The sequence below is a fragment of the Epargyreus clarus genome, unplaced genomic scaffold, assembly GCF_041222505.1.
Source record: "Epargyreus clarus isolate Ecla_fem2 unplaced genomic scaffold, WU_Ecla_fem_2.2 ptg000008l, whole genome shotgun sequence".
Classification (NCBI taxonomy): domain Eukaryota; kingdom Metazoa; phylum Arthropoda; class Insecta; order Lepidoptera; family Hesperiidae; genus Epargyreus; species Epargyreus clarus.
Window position 1 is genome coordinate 2,787,215 of NW_027332216.1, and position 18,829 is coordinate 2,806,043.

General features: G+C 34.7%; 4 protein-coding genes across 4 annotated transcripts; 2 read left to right on the top strand and 2 right to left on the bottom strand.

Moving 5' to 3' along the window:
* The first annotated feature begins 10 nt into the window (after positions 1 to 10).
* vito (nucleolar protein viriato) lies at positions 11 to 1,026 on the top strand. Its single transcript, XM_073075606.1, has 3 exons — positions 11 to 189; positions 263 to 368; positions 498 to 1,026. Exons 1-3 carry the CDS (start codon positions 116 to 118, stop codon positions 1,005 to 1,007), a joined length of 690 nt encoding a protein of 229 aa, XP_072931707.1. The 5' UTR covers positions 11 to 115; the 3' UTR covers positions 1,008 to 1,026.
* On the bottom strand, positions 1,009 to 4,301 carry Nthl1 (Nth-like DNA glycosylase 1). The gene is made up of 5 exons (XM_073075605.1): positions 3,831 to 4,301; positions 3,514 to 3,648; positions 2,865 to 3,035; positions 2,405 to 2,564; positions 1,009 to 2,227 (listed from the first exon to the last, which is right to left on the bottom strand). The coding sequence occupies exons 1-5, from the start codon at positions 4,023 to 4,025 to the stop codon at positions 1,344 to 1,346; spliced, it is 1,545 nt and encodes a 514-aa protein (XP_072931706.1). The 5' UTR covers positions 4,026 to 4,301; the 3' UTR covers positions 1,009 to 1,343.
* A 766-nt stretch (positions 4,302 to 5,067) lies between these two features.
* EMC3 (ER membrane protein complex subunit 3) lies at positions 5,068 to 8,352 on the top strand. The gene is made up of 5 exons (XM_073075608.1): positions 5,068 to 5,368; positions 5,562 to 5,700; positions 6,170 to 6,287; positions 7,162 to 7,323; positions 7,718 to 8,352. Exons 1-5 carry the CDS (start codon positions 5,220 to 5,222, stop codon positions 7,888 to 7,890), a joined length of 741 nt encoding a protein of 246 aa, XP_072931709.1. The 5' UTR covers positions 5,068 to 5,219; the 3' UTR covers positions 7,891 to 8,352.
* A 212-nt stretch (positions 8,353 to 8,564) lies between these two features.
* On the bottom strand, positions 8,565 to 17,995 carry LOC140744128 (developmentally-regulated GTP-binding protein 2). The gene is made up of 8 exons (XM_073075607.1): positions 17,645 to 17,995; positions 17,124 to 17,284; positions 16,372 to 16,542; positions 15,763 to 15,906; positions 13,958 to 14,065; positions 11,960 to 12,117; positions 11,219 to 11,345; positions 8,565 to 10,836 (listed from the first exon to the last, which is right to left on the bottom strand). The coding sequence occupies exons 1-8, from the start codon at positions 17,706 to 17,708 to the stop codon at positions 10,675 to 10,677; spliced, it is 1,095 nt and encodes a 364-aa protein (XP_072931708.1). The 5' UTR covers positions 17,709 to 17,995; the 3' UTR covers positions 8,565 to 10,674.
* Positions 17,996 to 18,829: the final 834 nt, after the last annotated feature.

Here is an 18,829-nt window from a genome sequence, read left to right on the forward strand (position 1 = left end):
CACTGACAGTGGCACTAAGTGACAAAATTTTGAGGTTACATTTTGCGTTTGTTTTGAATGTGCGTTATGTGGATTTCATGTGATTTATAATAATTTGGTATCATAAGACGTAAATATGGGTAAAAGGAAAAATAAAAATGCAGAAAAGAAGAAGAAAGTTAGCCTGGTATTTGATGAAGCTAAGAGAAAGTACGAACTAATCTTATTTAATATTTAGTTTACATTTTCATTGAATTTATAGAATGCTTCTTTTATTTTACAGGGATTTCTTGTGTGGGTTTCGCAAGAGAAAGTTAGAGAGGAAAAAGAAGGCCCAAGAAGAAATGCAACGTATGTTAAAAGAAGAGAAAAAACGTATTAAACAAGAAGTGAGTATCAGTCTTAACAGAAGCTTACTTTGGAATAAAAGTTAAAAAAGCACAAAGCTTTTAATTTAGCTTTGAATAATATATCTTTTATGACTAATTAAAAAATAAGAAATACAATTCCTTTTTCAGAACAAAGAATCTTATAAAAAGCTTGTTGTGTCTAGTCGGCCGATACCAGACCTTGAGCAACTATTGCAGGACGAGTATGAAGATGACGATGTCAATGTGAAAATTGTTGAACTCTCCTCGGACACTTTACAAAAGAAGGATTTAGTCATTGGTGAGAATAGACCAAAAGAGACCCCAAAAGGGACTAAAACAGTAGTGAAAAAGGAAACTAAGAATGGGTTAGTTAATGAAATCCCGGGCATGGGTTCCGATGAGAGTACAGCAGAGATATCCGAATCTGAAGAGAAAGTTGATGATGGCAATCTCAAAACAAAGAAAGAAGTCAAGAGAATCTTAAAGAAACAGGCTACAAAGAAAATTCAGAAGAGTAAAGTGTTCCAAATGAAAAGCAAACTGGACAGAGTTCAGAACAAGAAGAAGGCCATACAGAAGAAAGGACATATGAAAGCTAAATCTGACAAAAGGAAAGATAAGAGCAAAAAGAAAGGTGGGAAAAGAAAACATAAATAAATTCTTTGAAAGTTTTAAATTTATTTTCTTAATAATTATCATACAAACATAATCAATAACAAAAATCATCATATAAACATGGAGATAGATTTAACACAATAAACAAAACAATTTTCTCAATGTACATACCTTAACCAAAACAACTTTCAACAATCTTAATAAGATCATTGAATATGAACTTACAACCTAAAGTGTATCCAACACTTATATTTTTTGACTTATACTATATTATTTATACCATTATTTCAATTAAAAACAAATGTATAATTAAACAAAGTACAACAAACATGCAATAAAATGCTCATCCCTCATATTAATTGTTAGCATCAAATATTATTATTTCACTTTATTTCTGGGTGATATTCGCTTAACTTTTGTAGTATCTGCAACTGTGTCCATAGTAGTACCTTTTTTAGCCCTTGCATTTCTTGCCTTTTTATCTAATACTACATCTTCATCTTTAACCATGTTAGGGTCAAGTATTTCATCTTTAAATCCTTTTCTTTTACTGGGCGATTTTTTAATGACACCAGTTTCATTTTTTATGTCAAGTTCTTTCTTCACAGTTAAGTTTCTCTGTTTTGGCGACTTTTTAATTTTGTTCTCATTTTGTTCCATGCTTATTTTATCGCATTCACTTGTGGCACATTCAATTTTAGTAAAATTATTAACTGTTTTTGGGGACAGTTCTCTTTTAGTCTGCGATTTCTGAACAGATAATTCTGACCCTAATTTAGTTGTGTCCTCATTGGATTCATTCTTGGAATTCTTTTTTGGTGTTATTTTTCGTTTGGGGGCAGGGGCTAGAAAATTGTCTTCAATTTTCAAAGTGTTTTCAACTTCTGTTTGTAATAGATTAGTTTTGTTAGGTGTCACTTTTCTTTTAGTAGGTTTAGCTGCTGTAATGTTGTCATCTTCAGAAAATGTTTGCTCTTCTTTGATTTCAACTTTAATATCTTGTTTCATAGGTGATTTTTTCTTCGGGGACTTACAACCCATTCCACTGGAAGGGCATATATCCCTGTTCAAACATTCATGGCACATTGGGCTCACTGGTTGACAGATAGTTTGTCCGAACCCCACCATAAGGTGGTTCACCTCACTCCACAAATCGAAAGGTAGCCAAGATTGCAGGGCCTTCCGTGTGTCTTCTGGAGTTGGTGTTGGTTTCTTCACCCAGCCTATCCTGTTACTTATCCTATGGACATGTGTGTCCACACCTGAAACAATTTATATAAAGAACCAATTAATACAAACCATATTTTATAAATAAACAATATAAGCTTTTTCTGAAAATTTTGATAATTTATCATAGTTACATGTTAGTTCCCTTTCTCAAAAGAAAACATTTGTTACAACCATGCTCAGCAGAACATACTAACAAAATCTGATCTTACCAATTCCAGTTGTCTTGTTCCATGCCACTTGCATGCATATATGAGCCATCTTTGGCCCAACTCCAGTGAGCTTGCACAGCTTGTCTACAGAGTCAGGAATGTCTCCATCATACTGGTCTTTGAGTGTCTGTGTTGTTTTCTTTATGTATTTTACTTTTGTCTAAAAGTACAAGAAAATTTTAGTATTGATTATAACATTAAATATCTTACAGATTTGTGTATATCTTTTAGAGAAATAAGGAGCTTTTAGCCCACCAAATGTCAAATGGACAATAGTCCAACCTAAATCACTATTGCCACTATCAGTATTGCTTCTAGAGTATTCTAGACCAATGAAACACTGAAAAAGAGCCCTGTCTCATTGCTTCCTTTAAACTAGAACTCAGGGACATTACACTTTTGCTATAAGGTATATAAGTAAATAGAAATATGTGGGTCTAATACAATAAGCAGCTTATACCTTCCAAAAGCCCACAGGGTATATTAATTTGCCCAACTCCTCATCACTCATGCTCAAAACATTGTCGACTGTCAATCCTCTTTCTCTGAGCCGCTCCATAGCCGCAAATGTCACTTGATCTTTGGTTTGGCTTGAGAGCATGAGGGCTACCAAGCTTTGATACCTCATTACCTGTAGAAATAATTGCAAAATGCAGATAAATTAACTATGATAACATAGGGTAATATTAAAAATATTTCACATAGCTTTGCCATGAGCAACAAGATTTGAATTTTTCATGCCTAGCAAGATTTGTCATTTGCATTCCCATTAGATTTTTAAACGTATGTGAAAATCTTAAGCTTTTTAACAACCCATTGTAATATAGATTACATAGTAAATTTTTGTAATTAACCCCATATAGGATTAGATATTCCTACCTGAGCTGGAACGCTGGAAGCTGGAATGCCTCAGAAAAGCATGTCTCCCTTACCATATCTTTCAAATCAGAACATAGCAGCACTTAACATTACTGATGATAGGCAGAAATACAATGTGGCAATGGTGCCTCCAGAGTCGAACCACAAACGGTTCGATCACCTTCAAAGTTCAGATATAGTATATTGTATCATAATAATAATATTGTATCAACTGTATGTTAAATGTTTACTTGAGGCGGGGCATTTTCATCCATGGCCATGTGGCACCCCATTGTATCAACAGGAGCATCATTATTGGACCTCATGTTCCTTAAGTTGACCAGAAATTCTCTCCAGTTCGCTGGTTCCCATAAACCTTTGGAATCCTAAGAAAAATAAAAATTTATTATACATAAATAAAATGTATTAAGTAAAATTATGCAATTACTTCTCTTATTAGAAAGAAATTCATTTTTTATTTAGAGAATATTTTTACTTTAAAAATTTAAAATTAATATGTAAATGTAAAAGAATAAACTGATACTATGTATATTGCAAATTTCATTACCTCTTTATCTTTTTCCGGAGAGTCCTTTTCGAACTCAATTTTTACGTGCGGTTTTTTTTCAAATTTGAACATGCTTAAATCCGGAGCTTTAATACCCTCTTGTGTACTCGGTTCATTTTGTAATTCTGCTTTTGATGTTTTATTAACTTTGTCACAAAGACTGTCCATCGCTCGCGTTACTTTCTTACGCGGCATTCTTCGTAACAAAATGAAATGTGCGGAACTTATTTTAACGCATCCAAAATTGCGAACTGTGAATTCTTTGTAGTCTGAAATGAGTCTGAATATATTTGTCTAATATCTTCGCGGTCGTTCTATTGATCTTAATATTTTAAATATGAACCAGTTATATCATAAATCATCGAGTACACAACTATTATAAGAACTCTATAATTTATATCTTAAACTTGTGTTTATAATAACTTTATATAATTATTATTGGTTCACAAACATAAAGAACTAACGGTTTGTTTTGCTTTGTTCAGTGTTTCAAGTTTCAACTTTCAACTTTTTTACATATTGAAAATTGACAATGACAAATGACAATTTACAAGAAACTGAAGAAACAGACTATTATTATTTAAGTATATTTAAAATCACAGATTAAACACTTGGTTATGTCTCTTGATATTATAAAACTGGAAAAAGACATGGCGTTGCATTAAGACATATTTGTTCAAATACCCTGTTTAATAGTTTATGCCTGTTGACGACAAAATTCTAGTCCGCTCTGAAGTTATTGCGCGCAGGTTTAATCATCATATACTCCGTAACGTATGTGTACCCGTGGGCGAGAGCGGGCAGCAGACGGGTGCCAAGAGGGTCCCACGCTGTCTTCGTCGCACTAATATCTGCAATTTCCTATTGTGAAGCGATTCGTTTCTATACTCGGAGCGGACTATACTCAGACGATGTTCTTATAAGTTATGCATGGTCCATGTGGAGCCCGATACACGTTAACGAATATATTATTTACACACTATATAATGGTGAATAGAGCCAAGTCTGGTATCAACAATCAAATGTATTTTTTTTATTCAAAATAGGTTCTTTACAGAGCACTTTTTGAATGTCAGTACAACTACCACAAGGTCTTTCGTTATGAAGAAAAAGCTGGGAAAGAAATTCCATAACACCAACATAATACTAATATATTTTAACTCTGTGCGATTGATTTGATATTATACCTGGATTTCTTTTGACATTTGCTGATAGCTGAATGCTGATGCTGACAATGACATTAAAAAATTGAATCTGTATTCTGTCGGTCTACGGAAATATTGAGAATTTAATTTAACATTTGTATAGTAATATTTATTATGCGTAAAGTGTGATAACTGAATATTTTGTGTAAAATAATAATTATATAATTAACAAAACGCATTAAAAATGCCAGAACTTCTGTTGGATCCTAATATAAGAGTATGGGTGTTCTTACCAATTGTGATTATCACGTTCTTAGTAGGAGTCGTGAGGCACTATGTATCGATTATTCTGTCTTCACAAAAGAAGATTGAGCTTCTGCAAGTTCAAGATAGGTATGTATTTAAAAGAATAACTTACACACTTCTTCACACGAAGAACTTCCTTCTTAGTACCCAGGACATCTTCGCCCGTAAATAGGTCTCCCATCTTGGTCAACTAGCCCTATCTGTGGTGAGATCGGCCGTAAATTTACGGTATCCTTAATACCTCATATTACTGCCTCTATATCCATGGTTATACTTTCAGCCAAGTAATGATAAGATCTCGTCTGCTTCGTGAGAATGGCAAATACCTGTCTCGTCAGTCATTCAACATGCGCCGCCACTGGTTCAATAACGAGGACTCTGGGTACTTTAAAGTCCAAAAAAGACAATCTAATGCACAAGTGAGTACTTAAAACATTTTGTAGCTTTCGTTTTACGCATTGAAATGCAAAAGGCTTGGAAATTTGTTATGGTGTGGTTTTATTGAAAAGAAATATAGTTCGGAAAATGGGTGGTATATAATTCTTGATGGTATATAAATGTGGACTACATGGGCCCTGTGGTGATTGATAGGGTCAATGTATGGGGATAAAATGTATTTTTTTTTTATTCATAGAACTACTATTGAATTTCCTGTACAACACAAAGTAGGTACTCGCATATAGACCCAAACCCAGAACAATAATCTAATTTCATTTAGATGTCTGTCTAGCCTGGTCTACAAGCAAATCTGGAACTCTGTGGTCTGTGCTGTGTAATGTGTTTCATCTAAAACTGGCCAATGTCTTTTGTATATTTAGAAAATATGAGTTTTTTTAGAATCCAATAAGAATTTGTGTAAGTCTTATGAATAATATGTTTATGTTTTAGAATCCCATGACCGACCCTGGCATGATGACGGACATGTTGAAAGGCAATGTGACAAATGTGCTCCCAATGATAGTCATTGGGGGGTGGATCAATTGGATGTTCAGCGGTTTCCTTACCAGTAAGTAATATAGCTTGTTTGCAATCATTTTGCAATGATGTGAATTTAATAAATACAGTAGAACCCTCTTAATATGATCACGCTTAATACGATTTCTCGCATAATACGCCATTTTACGCAAGTCCCTGCATTTTGAGACATGTTTTCATACATTTCTTAACGCTTAATACGCTTCGTCGTCCCGTTTAATACGCCTATTTCGTAACTGGCCAAACAATAAATCTACTCCTACTACTAAGACCGCTCCCTGTAACATATGATGCACAATCTCGAGCTTGGATGACCGGCATTTGTTTCATGGACTTGTTAAAATCTTTAAATTAACACTTCCAGATTAAAAGTAGACACATAATTCTATTATTGATAATTGTCCCGCTCATCCGAAAGTTATTGAACTAAAGAATATCAAGCTTGTTTACTTACCTCCAAATGCGACAAGCAAATAACACCCGATGGAATGGGGGAATCATAATTAATTAATTTTATTATTCATAAGGTAATGTATAAATGCATAATTTATTACTAGTAAGTTTTATTTTCCTTATCCCGGTTAATACGCTTTCTCGCTTAAGACACATTTTTAGTGTTGAATGAAATTAGTTTTGAGACCATAAAAACTGTAACAATAAAAGTACTTTAAAAATAATTATCAAAGTACTCAGCGGTGCATAAGTATGTTATGTTTAATACATAACTTAAAGCATATTCCAAAATGTTTTAATAATGGATTACTGTTGGAAAGTAGTTTACTCTCTACCTATGTTGGAAGTTTTCAAACTAGACATAAGACTCTCAAGATGTAATGAATGCTATTTAACATTCACAGAATTTATAATTTCAATTATTTAGTTCATGTTGATCATTTTAATTTCAGCCAAAGTACCATTCCCATTGACCCTGCGTTTCAAGCCGATGTTGCAGCGCGGCGTCGAGCTGGCGAGCCTGGACGCCTCCTGGGTGTCGTCGGCCTCTTGGTACTTCCTCAACGTGTTTGGTCTTCGCACAATCTACACGTTAGTGTTGGGCGAGAATAATGGTAAGTTTGTAATATGAGAATTTTCACCATTGACACTTCTAAGCCAAAAGTCTATAGAGGGACGTAACAAACAAAGATGTTATTAATTATAAATATAAGTAATCTTCATAGTAAATTCTGTAATGTAAATGACTTTTACTAAGCTACATTTAAATTTTCTCATCTTAAAACATTAATGTGCAGGTTTTTTCTGTCTCATATTTTATATGTAGCCTAAGTTTTGTAGTAAATATGCAAAACTGCTTCGAGTAGCTTTAATAGTGATAAGTTCATAATAATATTCTGAAATTGTGAATTGTGATAAAATAATGTCATAGTTCACAACAAAATCTAAAGATTGAATATAAAGTACATATTCTGCACAGTCTTAACAGAACCATATCTCATGTTCTAGCGGCGGATCAGTCGAAGGTGATGCAGGAGCAGATGTCTGGCGCGGCGATGGCGATGCCGCCGGACCCGAAGGCCGCCTTCAAGGCCGAGTGGGAGGCGCTCGAGATCACCGAGCACAAGTGGGCGCTCGCTAACGTGGAAAACGAACTGCTCGAGAAAGAGGAAGCCTCTTGAAACCGCTGCACACACACATGCCCATGTGCTAACGACATGACTACCGCTGCATTTATACGGAACATTACGACCAGCGCAAATGTAAGCAGATACGAACGAAGGAAAAGGTTTAACGTTTAAAGTGCAGCCGGACATTACCTTACCTTAATTATAAAGAGGAAGTTATGTTGTGTTGGTATTTATAAGTTGTAGAAAGTCTTGAATTATAATGTAGCAACAATTGTCATGGTGTTTGAGTGTGGTGACTATGTAATTGGATCATGTTCACAATTTGTAATTTTCAAATCTAAATTAGGCAATAAAGTATATAAAAACAGATTTAAATAGTATAGTTATTCATTTGTTAATGTATTGTTTGGTGGTAAATAAGTGTTGACTTTTCATATGCTTAATCCATAATTTATAAGCATTATACATAGTTATTTATTTGCATTTATCAAATAAATGTCTAAGTTCACTGAATCTTTCTGTTTCGTTTTCTACAGTTTCGTCTCTATCTTGAAGCATAAGCGTGTTAGACATGTGCCGTGGAAGACAAAATAATATTATTCTATACAATCTTATTCTATGAAGCCGTCTGCACGGCCATTTTACGATATATAAACTCGTTAATACACAATTCATAAATTAATTAAGACAACCAAAACACCTAAAGGATATAAAATAAAACAAGATTTGATCTCAATATATTGAGCTATAATGCTTTTAAAAACGATTCCAATTCAACAATCGTACAGTATATACAATAATTGTGTCGTTTCCAATATGTAACAAACATTTTGGGTCGCATACTACACGAGACATAAGTAATTTTTATAATGAGGAATTTATATGCGAGTTTAATATTGAGCGTGCCGGTTACTATGACATACAAACTGGTAATATTTTAAAATATGATTTTGTTGAATCACTAGTTTATTACTTACGTTATATGTGTAGCAATGAAATGCAATATACTTGACATCAAAGTTCATGAGTAAAATGTCTTCATGTGTAAATATAATATTTGTGCTAAATTATGTACAATTTGCATTTTTTTTCTTTTTACTATCTTTTAAATAAAGTAATTTTATTGTCTTACTTATTGTTGCAACGTCAAGTATGCGACCCAAAACTCAACTACTGTCCATAAAATTATTAAACAATTTCCTCTTTTAGGCTTATTTTCAAATTATTTATCAACTGTTGGATTTGCTACGGACTATCCATATTTTTATCGTACAGTATAAATATATGTATAAAAAAGAACAAATTTTACTCTAAACGCAGGATGTAAAAAAGGAACATTTTTGAAATATTTTTACAAATATTACATGATAAATATTGTTTGCAAACACAAGTTTCACAATAAACTTTGAATTACATACACATGGTCTGTGATTACTAATAACTAAAAACCTTGGCTCACAAGAAATGAAAAAAGAAAGAATATGATTATGAGAGTTTATAGAAAAAGCAGATGGAAACGCAGTCCAAGTTCTGTGTTTAAATCAGCCCTTCGAAAACGGTTACCAACCCAAATAGAACAGGCATGCAAAATCGATCACAAATGCTTTGCTACCCCTGTCGACAATATCGAGGCGCCTTTCCACCTACCAAATGTGTGTCTAATCCAATAGGTTTACACAATTTTTATTGCTTAACTTAACTTTAAGTTAGGGATGCACTGGCCGCGGCTAGTGTAGCTATAGTACTCCTTATTAGTTTAGTTTAGCTTCGAACTTGCACACCCCTTAGCTACACACATCTGGTAACCACCAAGGCACTCTGCTTGTTAGAATGTCTCACTATCTCAGAAACTCTGAAGTATATAACAGCAGTGTACACTACGGTACTAAAGTACTAACCTGAGTGGAATCATGTACGGCAAATGCCATATTGCATAAAAAGATATTTTTTAGATTGTTATGCAGTCTTTGAATACTGTTTACATTTCAAAAATGTGTCGATTTTAACATACAGGTTAAAGGTTAATCCTCAGGAGTAGAAACACGTCTATGCCTTAGCCGCATTTATTAAAATGGATTGTTATTCCATTTGTATTTCAATTATGGTACAAAAAATTCGCTCCAGTAATTAGTTGGCAGTGCATATTCATTCATATATTTAAATCGGAACGATTTTTTGAATGTAAAAAAGTTAGGTGTTGCATGTATACTTGGTAATATATGAGTATAATTGCACGTTTGTTTATGTGTACGTAAGGGACGCGAAGATGTAGGGAGTGCATGTATTTACATGTGTTTGTATGTATGTGTGGCTGTGTTCTCATGCATGTGTATGGTGTAACCGTGTTTATGTAAATGTGCATGTGTGTAATGTGTAGTGGTGTTGGTATGAAGTGGAGTGATGTGAATTTGGTATCTGGTACTGACCCGGGTGTTGTTTGATGGCAGAATTATAGTGTAGTGATGGTCACGTCTGACACGCTAATGGAGTGATGTGACAGTGGCGTATCACGTAGGGGTAGCGGTGGCGATGCATACACGTCACGTGTTGTAATGTTTGATGTAGTGTTGGTGTGACATTGGCTGCGTGGTGTTGGTACAATGCCGGCGCGGTGTTGGTGCGTTGGCGGCGTGGTGTTGGTACGTTGGTGGCATGGAGTTGGTACGTTGGTGACATGGTGTTGGTACATTGGCGGCATGGTGTTGGTAGATTGGCTGCGTGGTTTTGGTATATTGCCAGCGCGGTGTTGGGACGTTCTTGGCGTGGTGTCGGTACGTTGGCGACGAGGCATTGTTATGTCGGTATGCTGGTATATCGGTATTGGCAGGTGTGGGTCTACTTCTTGATGAGCTGCACGACGTCCTCGTCGAGCACGCGGTGCGCGAGGCCGACGCGCTGCGGCGAGTACTTGGTGGAGGTGCCCCACACCAGCGCGTACTTCAGCTGCGCCGCCAGCGTGCGGTGGATCGCGTGGCACACGTGCTCGATAGTCACGCCCTGCCAAGCACCATTGTCTTACTTATTTGCAAAATAACGCAACAATAATATGCAACTAAACAAATTTTTGAACAATTAAATCAAGGAACCATAGACTTTCATCGACCTTACAAGTTTACATAGTTTACATATATTATCTAAATAATGACATATAATTTATTATTTCTACCACAAGACGTGAAAAAAGAAGGTAGGATGAACAATAATGGTCATATCACTGTTACGAGAATTGTCAATAATTTAAAATATCAATATGAAATATTAATTTATTTACAAAAACACGATGTACTCCACACAAATAAATAAAATATATATGCTTAATGTAAAATACTATTTATTTATTAATTTGTTTATATTTTAAACAATATTGCATTATTCTTACCCTTCTTAAAATGAGACCCTCTTCGAAATCTGGCGGTTGTCCTGGTTTCTTTGTATACACTCGGATAAGGGACAGGTATTCCCATAGTGTTTCCAATAAGTAGTCCAAATTCAATTTCATATTACAACTGCAAGGAAAAAATATTTCATTTATCTTATTTTTAACAAATATAAAATGGAAAACATAGTGAGAAAATCTATTCGCCTTAAAGTTCTAAATAATGTTAGTAAGGCTGTAGGAAGTCTACCAACACGTATTTGGCCAGCGCAGTGAACTGTGGACTAGGTACGGCAACATTACGTTATGTTTCGTAGTATCACGGTGGTAGCGCCCTATGTTATAACGAGCTTTTGCCCGCGGCTTCGCTCGTGTTACGAAGCAATATTATTAACAAAGAAGATTTATACAAACTTTCATCCCCTACTTTTTCCCTTTGGGGGTAGAATTGATTAAAATCCTTTCTTAGCGGATGCCTACGTCATAACATCTACTTGCACGCCAAATTTCAGACCGATCCGTCCAGTGGTTTGGTCTGTGCGTTGATAGATCACTATGTCAGTCAGTCACCTTTGAGTTTTATATATTTATAATGGTGTAAAATGTTGCTCTGTTTTGGTTCAAAGGGCAGAGACACGAGTTAATGTGTCTCAGTGATTCTACGATGTCGTACCGCTAATATGTTACGACCCATGTAACACGACTATCGAAATCGCTTCGTCACCTAATAGAATAGGTATATACCTGACGACAACAGAGTTGGGCTGGCGGGCTATCTTGTCAACCTCCTGTATGGAGATCTGGTCGATCTTGTTGTACACGTACAGGCACGGCAGGTACACCCGGTTGCCCAGGATCACGTCGATCAGCTCGTCCGCCGTGCAGTCCTCCCTGAACAGCACCTGAGCATATGCACTCATATGAATAGCATCCTACTAACGATTCTTAATGTACACTTATATGTATGTACTGAAGGTAGTACCGTTTGTGGTTGGACTCCGGCCGCACCATCGCCACACCTATTTCTGTCTTATAACAGTAGTGTTAAGCGCTGCTTTGTTCTGGTTTGAAGGTTGTGGTAAGGGATACATACTTTTCCGAAGCGTTCCAGCTTAGTCCACAGGGTAAGCGGCGCATCTGAGGCTGACCCTAGGTAGGAATCAGGGTTGTTGCTGATGCAGGTTTTTCCTAGATCAGCGGATGCTGATGCTGATGCTGATTTTTTCAGATTAATATCAGCTGATGCTGATATTAAAAATACTAAATAATAAATATATTTTATACTGAGGTATTTGTACGTCCCCTACGAGAATAGTCTTTTTTAACCAACTTCACAAAATGAGTCTGTTTCTCAATTCTACCGTATATATATCTTTTTTTTGTTTGTTCGCGGATAACTTCGTCGTTTATGAACCGAACTGGATGATTTTTATTTTGTTGGAAAAAAAGATATTTCCAAAGTAGTTCCATTATAAGAAAATAAGGGTCTGATGACCAGAGAAATCGAGAGGAACTTTCAAAAATCGTAAGGGCGACTAGTGCATAGTGATTTATAAGATTTTTAATATGTCATCACTAAAAATGGTGAAAAAAAAAATTAATTAAAAAATACAATCGACTTCCATGTCACTACAAAGCAAAAATCAACTGAAACAAATTTTGGCTCAGCACATATCTCCGACACGCTGTTTACGCCCTTATCCAACGAAATATATTTAGCACCGACTTCAGAACCATGTACCAAACCAACATCCACTTCAGCTAACCTCCACTCTGCAGTGACACAGAAGTCGGCATTTATTTGTTATTTTTTTTTACAAAAACTACACTGTGTCGTATATTTGTTCAATAACGAAATATTTGGTCATATTGCACTTTTCACTGGATGTGGCATTATGAATTGAATACATAATTCTGTTATTGATTGATTGAACTATGATCGAAAGTTATTGATGACTGACCAAATTACGTTGTCAATACAATCGAATGATTGTTTGATGACAACTTGTGTTTATAAACTTCTGTAATTGGCTAACACTCCACGTGCTTTAAGCTCGGTCCCGCCTTCAACGAACACGTTACATTTTCAATATCAGCATTAAATATCAGCATCTTTTGTTGCGGATGCGGATGCTGATGCTGATATTTAAAAGAAAGCTGATAATCAGCGGATGCTGATGCTGATGCTGATATTCGCAACAACCCTAGTAGGAATATCTAATCCTATCTGGGGTTATCCATGGGCGGCAGTAGCCACTTACCATCAGGTGGACTGCATGCTCATCTGCTATTCCTATATTATATAAAAAAAAAAACTTCTTATGATTGGCCTAAACTAAATGGAAGGTTAAGATAGGTTGCTTGAAGTAAACAAACTTGCAGCCCATCTGTTGGTAAGTGATCGCTGCCGCTCATGTAGGTCTGTGACCAACATTGTACAGAGGTTCTACCTGAAGCTGATCAAAAGAGCTTTGTCAATACTATGGATTAAAATGATCGCTTAATCTGTAAGTCATCATTTACGCCTTTCCACCGAAACACATAACTGGTTCACGCTAGAAATAGGTGTGATGATGGAATCTCCCCAGTTGAATCATACTAAACTTATAATCTTGGTGACCGAGATACATATAATTTAGCGCTGCACTGTTCTACTTTTAAATGTACTGTTGTTAATCTAACTAATATTAATGGATTATGGATTATTAATAATTCAATAATAACTTTATATGAACAACATACCTCAGCATTAAATATTTTATATTCATGTAGAATCATTTGCACCATCTTCTCGTCCACCTTGGTCAGCTGACACGTTGAGTTGAATGACAGCCCTCCTCCTTTTTTTACCTGAAATAAACAACAATTTATTATTATAACCTAAAATAAAGTCACATTAAGAAACATGTACAGCGCCATCTATTGTTGTGCTGTCCAAATAAGATACTATAGCGGGCCAATATCAAATTGTAATTTTAATGTAATTTTACCAAAAACTATTAAAAGAAAATTATATACTTATGGTAAATTAGTAATTATGAGATAAAATAGATGGTGGTGGAGATTTCAGTTATACATTAAGACTTATTTATTCATGGGGTAGTAGGAAATGGCCACTCAATACCTAGTCAGATAATCGTTACTGGATCTTCTTATATCTTTTCATTTTATATATACAGAACGTAATAAGCCATTTATTAGCGAAGCTGGCTGCTTAGCAATAGGAAGCGTAGCTGACCTAACCTTCTACATTCTACTTACCCGCTTATCTCCACCAGGTAGCGTGAAGGAAAATAACTATTAATTTTGAATCTAGCTCTCCATGATAAGCTTTCTAAGGTATTTCTACTTGATAATGACTACTGTTACAATATGAATGTTATATATTAGTAATCTATTAATTATTTATTTGAAACAAAAGTTGTCAGAATCAATTATCCATTTATTGGACGAACTTAAAGAATCAATGTGGATTATTTCAAAAAGATAAAAGATTAGAATTGATTTGAAGTATTCAACAATATAAATTTGACTGTACATTAATCTGCCTTACCCGCTAAATTCCCGAAGGTAGCAAGAATAGTAGAAAATCGTTAATCCTTTTTTAATGCAATCATAAATTAATTGATTGAAATCTATATTTAACGTGAAGAAGTAATAGATTCTGAGTAAATAAAAACAAAATGCGAAATAAATCTTAATCATACGACGATATATTTTTATTTGGTTGTAAAAGATAGTGGTAATGAAAGAACTGTTCTGCGTTTGTTTAGAGGCTAATCTATAATTTAAAAAATTATAAGACCAACAATCTCTGGGGTGGGTTCAAACACTGGGTAGGCAGTACTATTTGAATAATAAATGTAGAAATAACGTATATTGTACAGTTTAACACTATATATTTTGATCATTGCATAGAATCTGGCATATGAGGTATATCCCATGTTTGCGCATAAGCAAAAAGTATTATGGGAATTAGTGATAATATCAATGTAGCAGCACTAGCTATTGTAAATAATTTGCAAGTGATATTAAGGTACTATTAACATGATATCTATAAATTATTTAACAAAGCATTTACACTAAAAAAATCATCACATATTTGTTTTATCTGGCTAATGTAATAAGGCGGACTTAAATACTTTGAGAAGCTGATTAACTATAAGTTGACCACCCAAACCACTGTATGTATGATTTCCATTATTTAATAAGAGATGGCACTGCATAGATTACAATGTCAAGCTTGCTATTTTTTTAATAGATAAGCGAAGCAAATATAATTTATGATTTGCTTTACAGTTGTAGAGGATTGCACCCTTTAAATCACAAAAGCCTGAATAATATTACTACAAAACACAAATACTTAGGTATTTTAGCGATGCCACCTACCTAATGTTATAAAAGTTTCACTTACCTTGACTTTCGTAAGTAGAAATGTAAAAATGACAACTGGACAGGCTCCTTTTTCACCTGCTATTTTACAGTCATCGTTTTTGCAAACCGTTGCATAATTACTTGGATGTAAATCTAAGGAATAGTGTATTTACCTTAAAGTAGATGTTGGGCTTGGGCTTGTTGAGCCGGATGCCAACGCTCTCGAGCTCGCGCTCCAGCAGCTGGCGGTGCACGTACGGCTTGGTGGCGTCCAGCATCATCAGCACCAGGTCCGCTGTACGCGCCACCGCTATCACCTGCACAATTGCATCTAGTTGTATTTCTTCATTTTAATTTAATTTTATGTTTTGCAATTTTTATGTGATTTCAAGTTATAAATTAGATATTCTTCAAGACATACTTTTTATGAAAAAGTCAGTGTGTCTGGCTCTTTTCTTTTTAATTTTCTTTATCATATTTTAAGGCCACTGCAGTTAGTTCAAAGAATCAATAACTATTACTTCATTTTCTACTTTGTAGATGTATGTCACAGGTATGTGAAGTCTACAAATACTCACAGTAGACTATGGCCTAATCCTTTTCATTCTAAGAAGATACTCTTCCTTAGCTACAGGACAGTAATGGGTTTGACAAGGATGCCATTCATATTGATCTAATCTAACCAGTTTTCTTGCATCTATTACTGTAGGAAATTTCTTTTCTAAAGGCAACTAAAATGTCCAATAGTGGGACATAAATGTGTAAAAAGCATTCATACAAACCTGTCGCCCTCTACCCTTGCCCTGTGCAGCACCTTCAATGATTCCGGGCAGATCGAGCAGCTGTATGTTGGCGCCGCGGTACTCAATTACACCGGGGATGCACGTCAGCGTTGTGAACTCATAACTCGCAGCCTCCGAGTGTGTGTGCGTTAATGTTGACAGCAGGGTGGACTGGAATGTATTATATGGATATTAGCAGTGGTTTTGAGGGCTAAGAATACTAAAAAATAAATTAATAAGAATTCCAAACCCACAGTTGTTACTACTATATGTTGAGTTACATTACAGGATATAGTAGTAAATTTTTTTTTATAAATCTAATGTAACAAATGAACATACAGTCTCTCACTCATGCACATACATGATCTGCTATTTAATTCCTAAGCAATAACTGTGATTACTTGGAGTTACATGGATATAAGAAACTAATTGTGACAAGCTAAGCAAATAATGCAATGAGAAAAAGAGCTCAAAGATGTGAAGACTAATAATCTGCACATAACAATGGCCCAAATCAAACTTATACAGAAAGGAGACCTGTACACTTAGTATGAGTTTTTACAAAAATAACAGTTTTTGTATTTGTTTATACATTTCCAATTAGCGCCCCTAGCGAACTATATCAGAAGTGATTGGAAATATATGGGAAATACATAAACAAATACAAAAACAGTTATTTTTGTAAAAACTCATACTAAGGGTACTGTGCTCAGTAGTGAGACAATGTGTTTTGATAGCAACAATATACTCACCTTACCCACTGATGGGAAACCAATAAGAGCCACGCGAGCATCACCAGACTTGAGTACATCAAAACCTTCCCCTTTGTCTCCACCCTTCTTGGAGGGTTCCAGCAGTTGTGACCGGTACTTGGCAAGCTTGGCCTTCAGCAGGCCCAAGTGGTATTCAGTAGCTGATGACAAGGTATGAAATATATGAATACTTTATACATAGTTTCACACTAGGATTATCTCATTTGTGGGTGCCACAAACAATATTCAGGATAAAAATATGATATTTATGTGTATACATTATATACTTTATATAAGAGTGGATCTGGACACATTAATAAATATTTTAATTCCACATTTGAATATCTGCAAGCATGCATAGAAAACAATATAGTAAATATAACAAAAATATTAAAGTTACATGTTACGGGCATGATTGTAACTACTGCAACCTATACTATACAATATTATTTTAAATTTATCATCACATAATTCTATATCATAGGTGAATCTCAGGTGGTTGACATAAATTATTTAATTACCTTTATTTTTTTGTGTTCTGGCTATTTCCTTCTCAATCTCCGATATTTTTTCCAGGATACCCATTGTTCTACTCTAATGTATTGATAAACAAATTAATTATCAACAATAATTAAGAAAGTACCGACCGAAGTGCAAATCGCTATACTACATGTAATTCCATGAATTTTACTGTATTTTTCTTAACTGGCTACAATGGAAATATCATTTCGACAAATAATGACAAAAGATCACACTTTTTAATTGTATTTAAATGTATTATATTATTTTTACTTGTTTGCAAAACCTGCAAATTGAGGTTATTAATTTTTTTATATGATGTCAACACAACATGTCAATACGTTGCTCATTGACAGTGACAGTTTTAGTAAACGGCCGTGCTGAAAAAGATGGAGTGGCTGCGATCAGAGATTATATTCTGTTTTTAATCACAAACTTTTTTCATCAAAATTGGCTACTTGACACTTTTTGGGAAAGTGTTTTAATGAATTAGTATACGTATTATATATGCCTTTCATTGATCACTTTTTCGAAAAAAGGGCTATTCATTAATAAAAATCGAACTTTCTTTACGGTGAACGGAACGTCGCGTTAAATCAGGCGGTCAAGTGTCATTTTGTGGCGGAACGTCATTACACTGTAAACAAACAACGCTTAGCAGAAAATTGAGAGTTATTTAGCTATTATAACTAAAATTTAAATAAATGACAAGTTATAAGACGTGTGCAGTGACGATGTGTACAAGTACGATCGTAACAAATTTGCTTATACAAGTTCCGAAACCCAAATCTCATAAACATTAAAGAACTTGCAGATTCTTATATGTTTAAATCCTCTGTTTGCAAGCAATGACATTTTATACTATCTATGTAAGAGAAGTATTATTGAAAAAAAGGAATAAATTTAGTAACTCTCGAGTGATTCGTCAATTCCAAATCATTGCAACGGGACGTTTTGATGTACCTTGTGTTCAGGACAACTTTTACTTTTCATGAAACACAAACTTGCCTTCCTCTTAAACTGCACATACTCTATAACGTCGTCACTATACGATTGTCGGGAAGATCTGTAAATATAAATATAACCAATTAATAACCTTAAAACAGTTCACATAAGACTATAAGTATATTTTAAAAAATCTTAATAATTACTTGAAGACAACCTTTCTTCTGTCTGAAGTCAGTTAA

Excerpts from the sequence above, each read along its gene's own strand:
- vito (XM_073075606.1), top strand. The coding sequence starts at position 116 with ATGGGTAAAAGGAAAAATAAAAATGCAGAAAAGAAGAAGAAAGTTAGC. Across the intron at positions 190-262 it reads TTTGATGAAGCTAAGAGAAA|GGATTTCTTGTGTGGGTTTC; the intron begins GTACGAACTAAT and ends TTTATTTTACAG. Across the intron at positions 369-497 it reads AAAAACGTATTAAACAAGAA|AACAAAGAATCTTATAAAAA; the intron begins GTGAGTATCAGT and ends TTCCTTTTTCAG.
- Nthl1 (XM_073075605.1), bottom strand. The coding sequence starts at position 4,025 with ATGCCGCGTAAGAAAGTAACGCGAGCGATGGACAGTCTTTGTGACAAA. Across the intron at positions 3,649-3,830 it reads CTCCGGAAAAAGATAAAGAG|GATTCCAAAGGTTTATGGGA; the intron begins GTAATGAAATTT and ends TATTTTTCTTAG. Across the intron at positions 2,565-2,864 it reads ACCCTGTGGGCTTTTGGAAG|ACAAAAGTAAAATACATAAA; the intron begins GTATAAGCTGCT and ends TTGTACTTTTAG.
- EMC3 (XM_073075608.1), top strand. The coding sequence starts at position 5,220 with ATGCCAGAACTTCTGTTGGATCCTAATATAAGAGTATGGGTGTTCTTA. Across the intron at positions 5,701-6,169 it reads AAAGACAATCTAATGCACAA|AATCCCATGACCGACCCTGG; the intron begins GTGAGTACTTAA and ends TTTATGTTTTAG. Across the intron at positions 6,288-7,161 it reads GTTCAGCGGTTTCCTTACCA|CCAAAGTACCATTCCCATTG; the intron begins GTAAGTAATATA and ends TTTTAATTTCAG.
- LOC140744128 (XM_073075607.1), bottom strand. The coding sequence starts at position 17,708 with ATGGGTATCCTGGAAAAAATATCGGAGATTGAGAAGGAAATAGCCAGA. Across the intron at positions 16,543-17,123 it reads GTTTCCCATCAGTGGGTAAG|TCCACCCTGCTGTCAACATT; the intron begins GTGAGTATATTG and ends AATACATTCCAG. Across the intron at positions 10,837-11,218 it reads AGGGTCTCATTTTAAGAAGG|GGCGTGACTATCGAGCACGT; the intron begins GTAAGAATAATG and ends GGTGCTTGGCAG.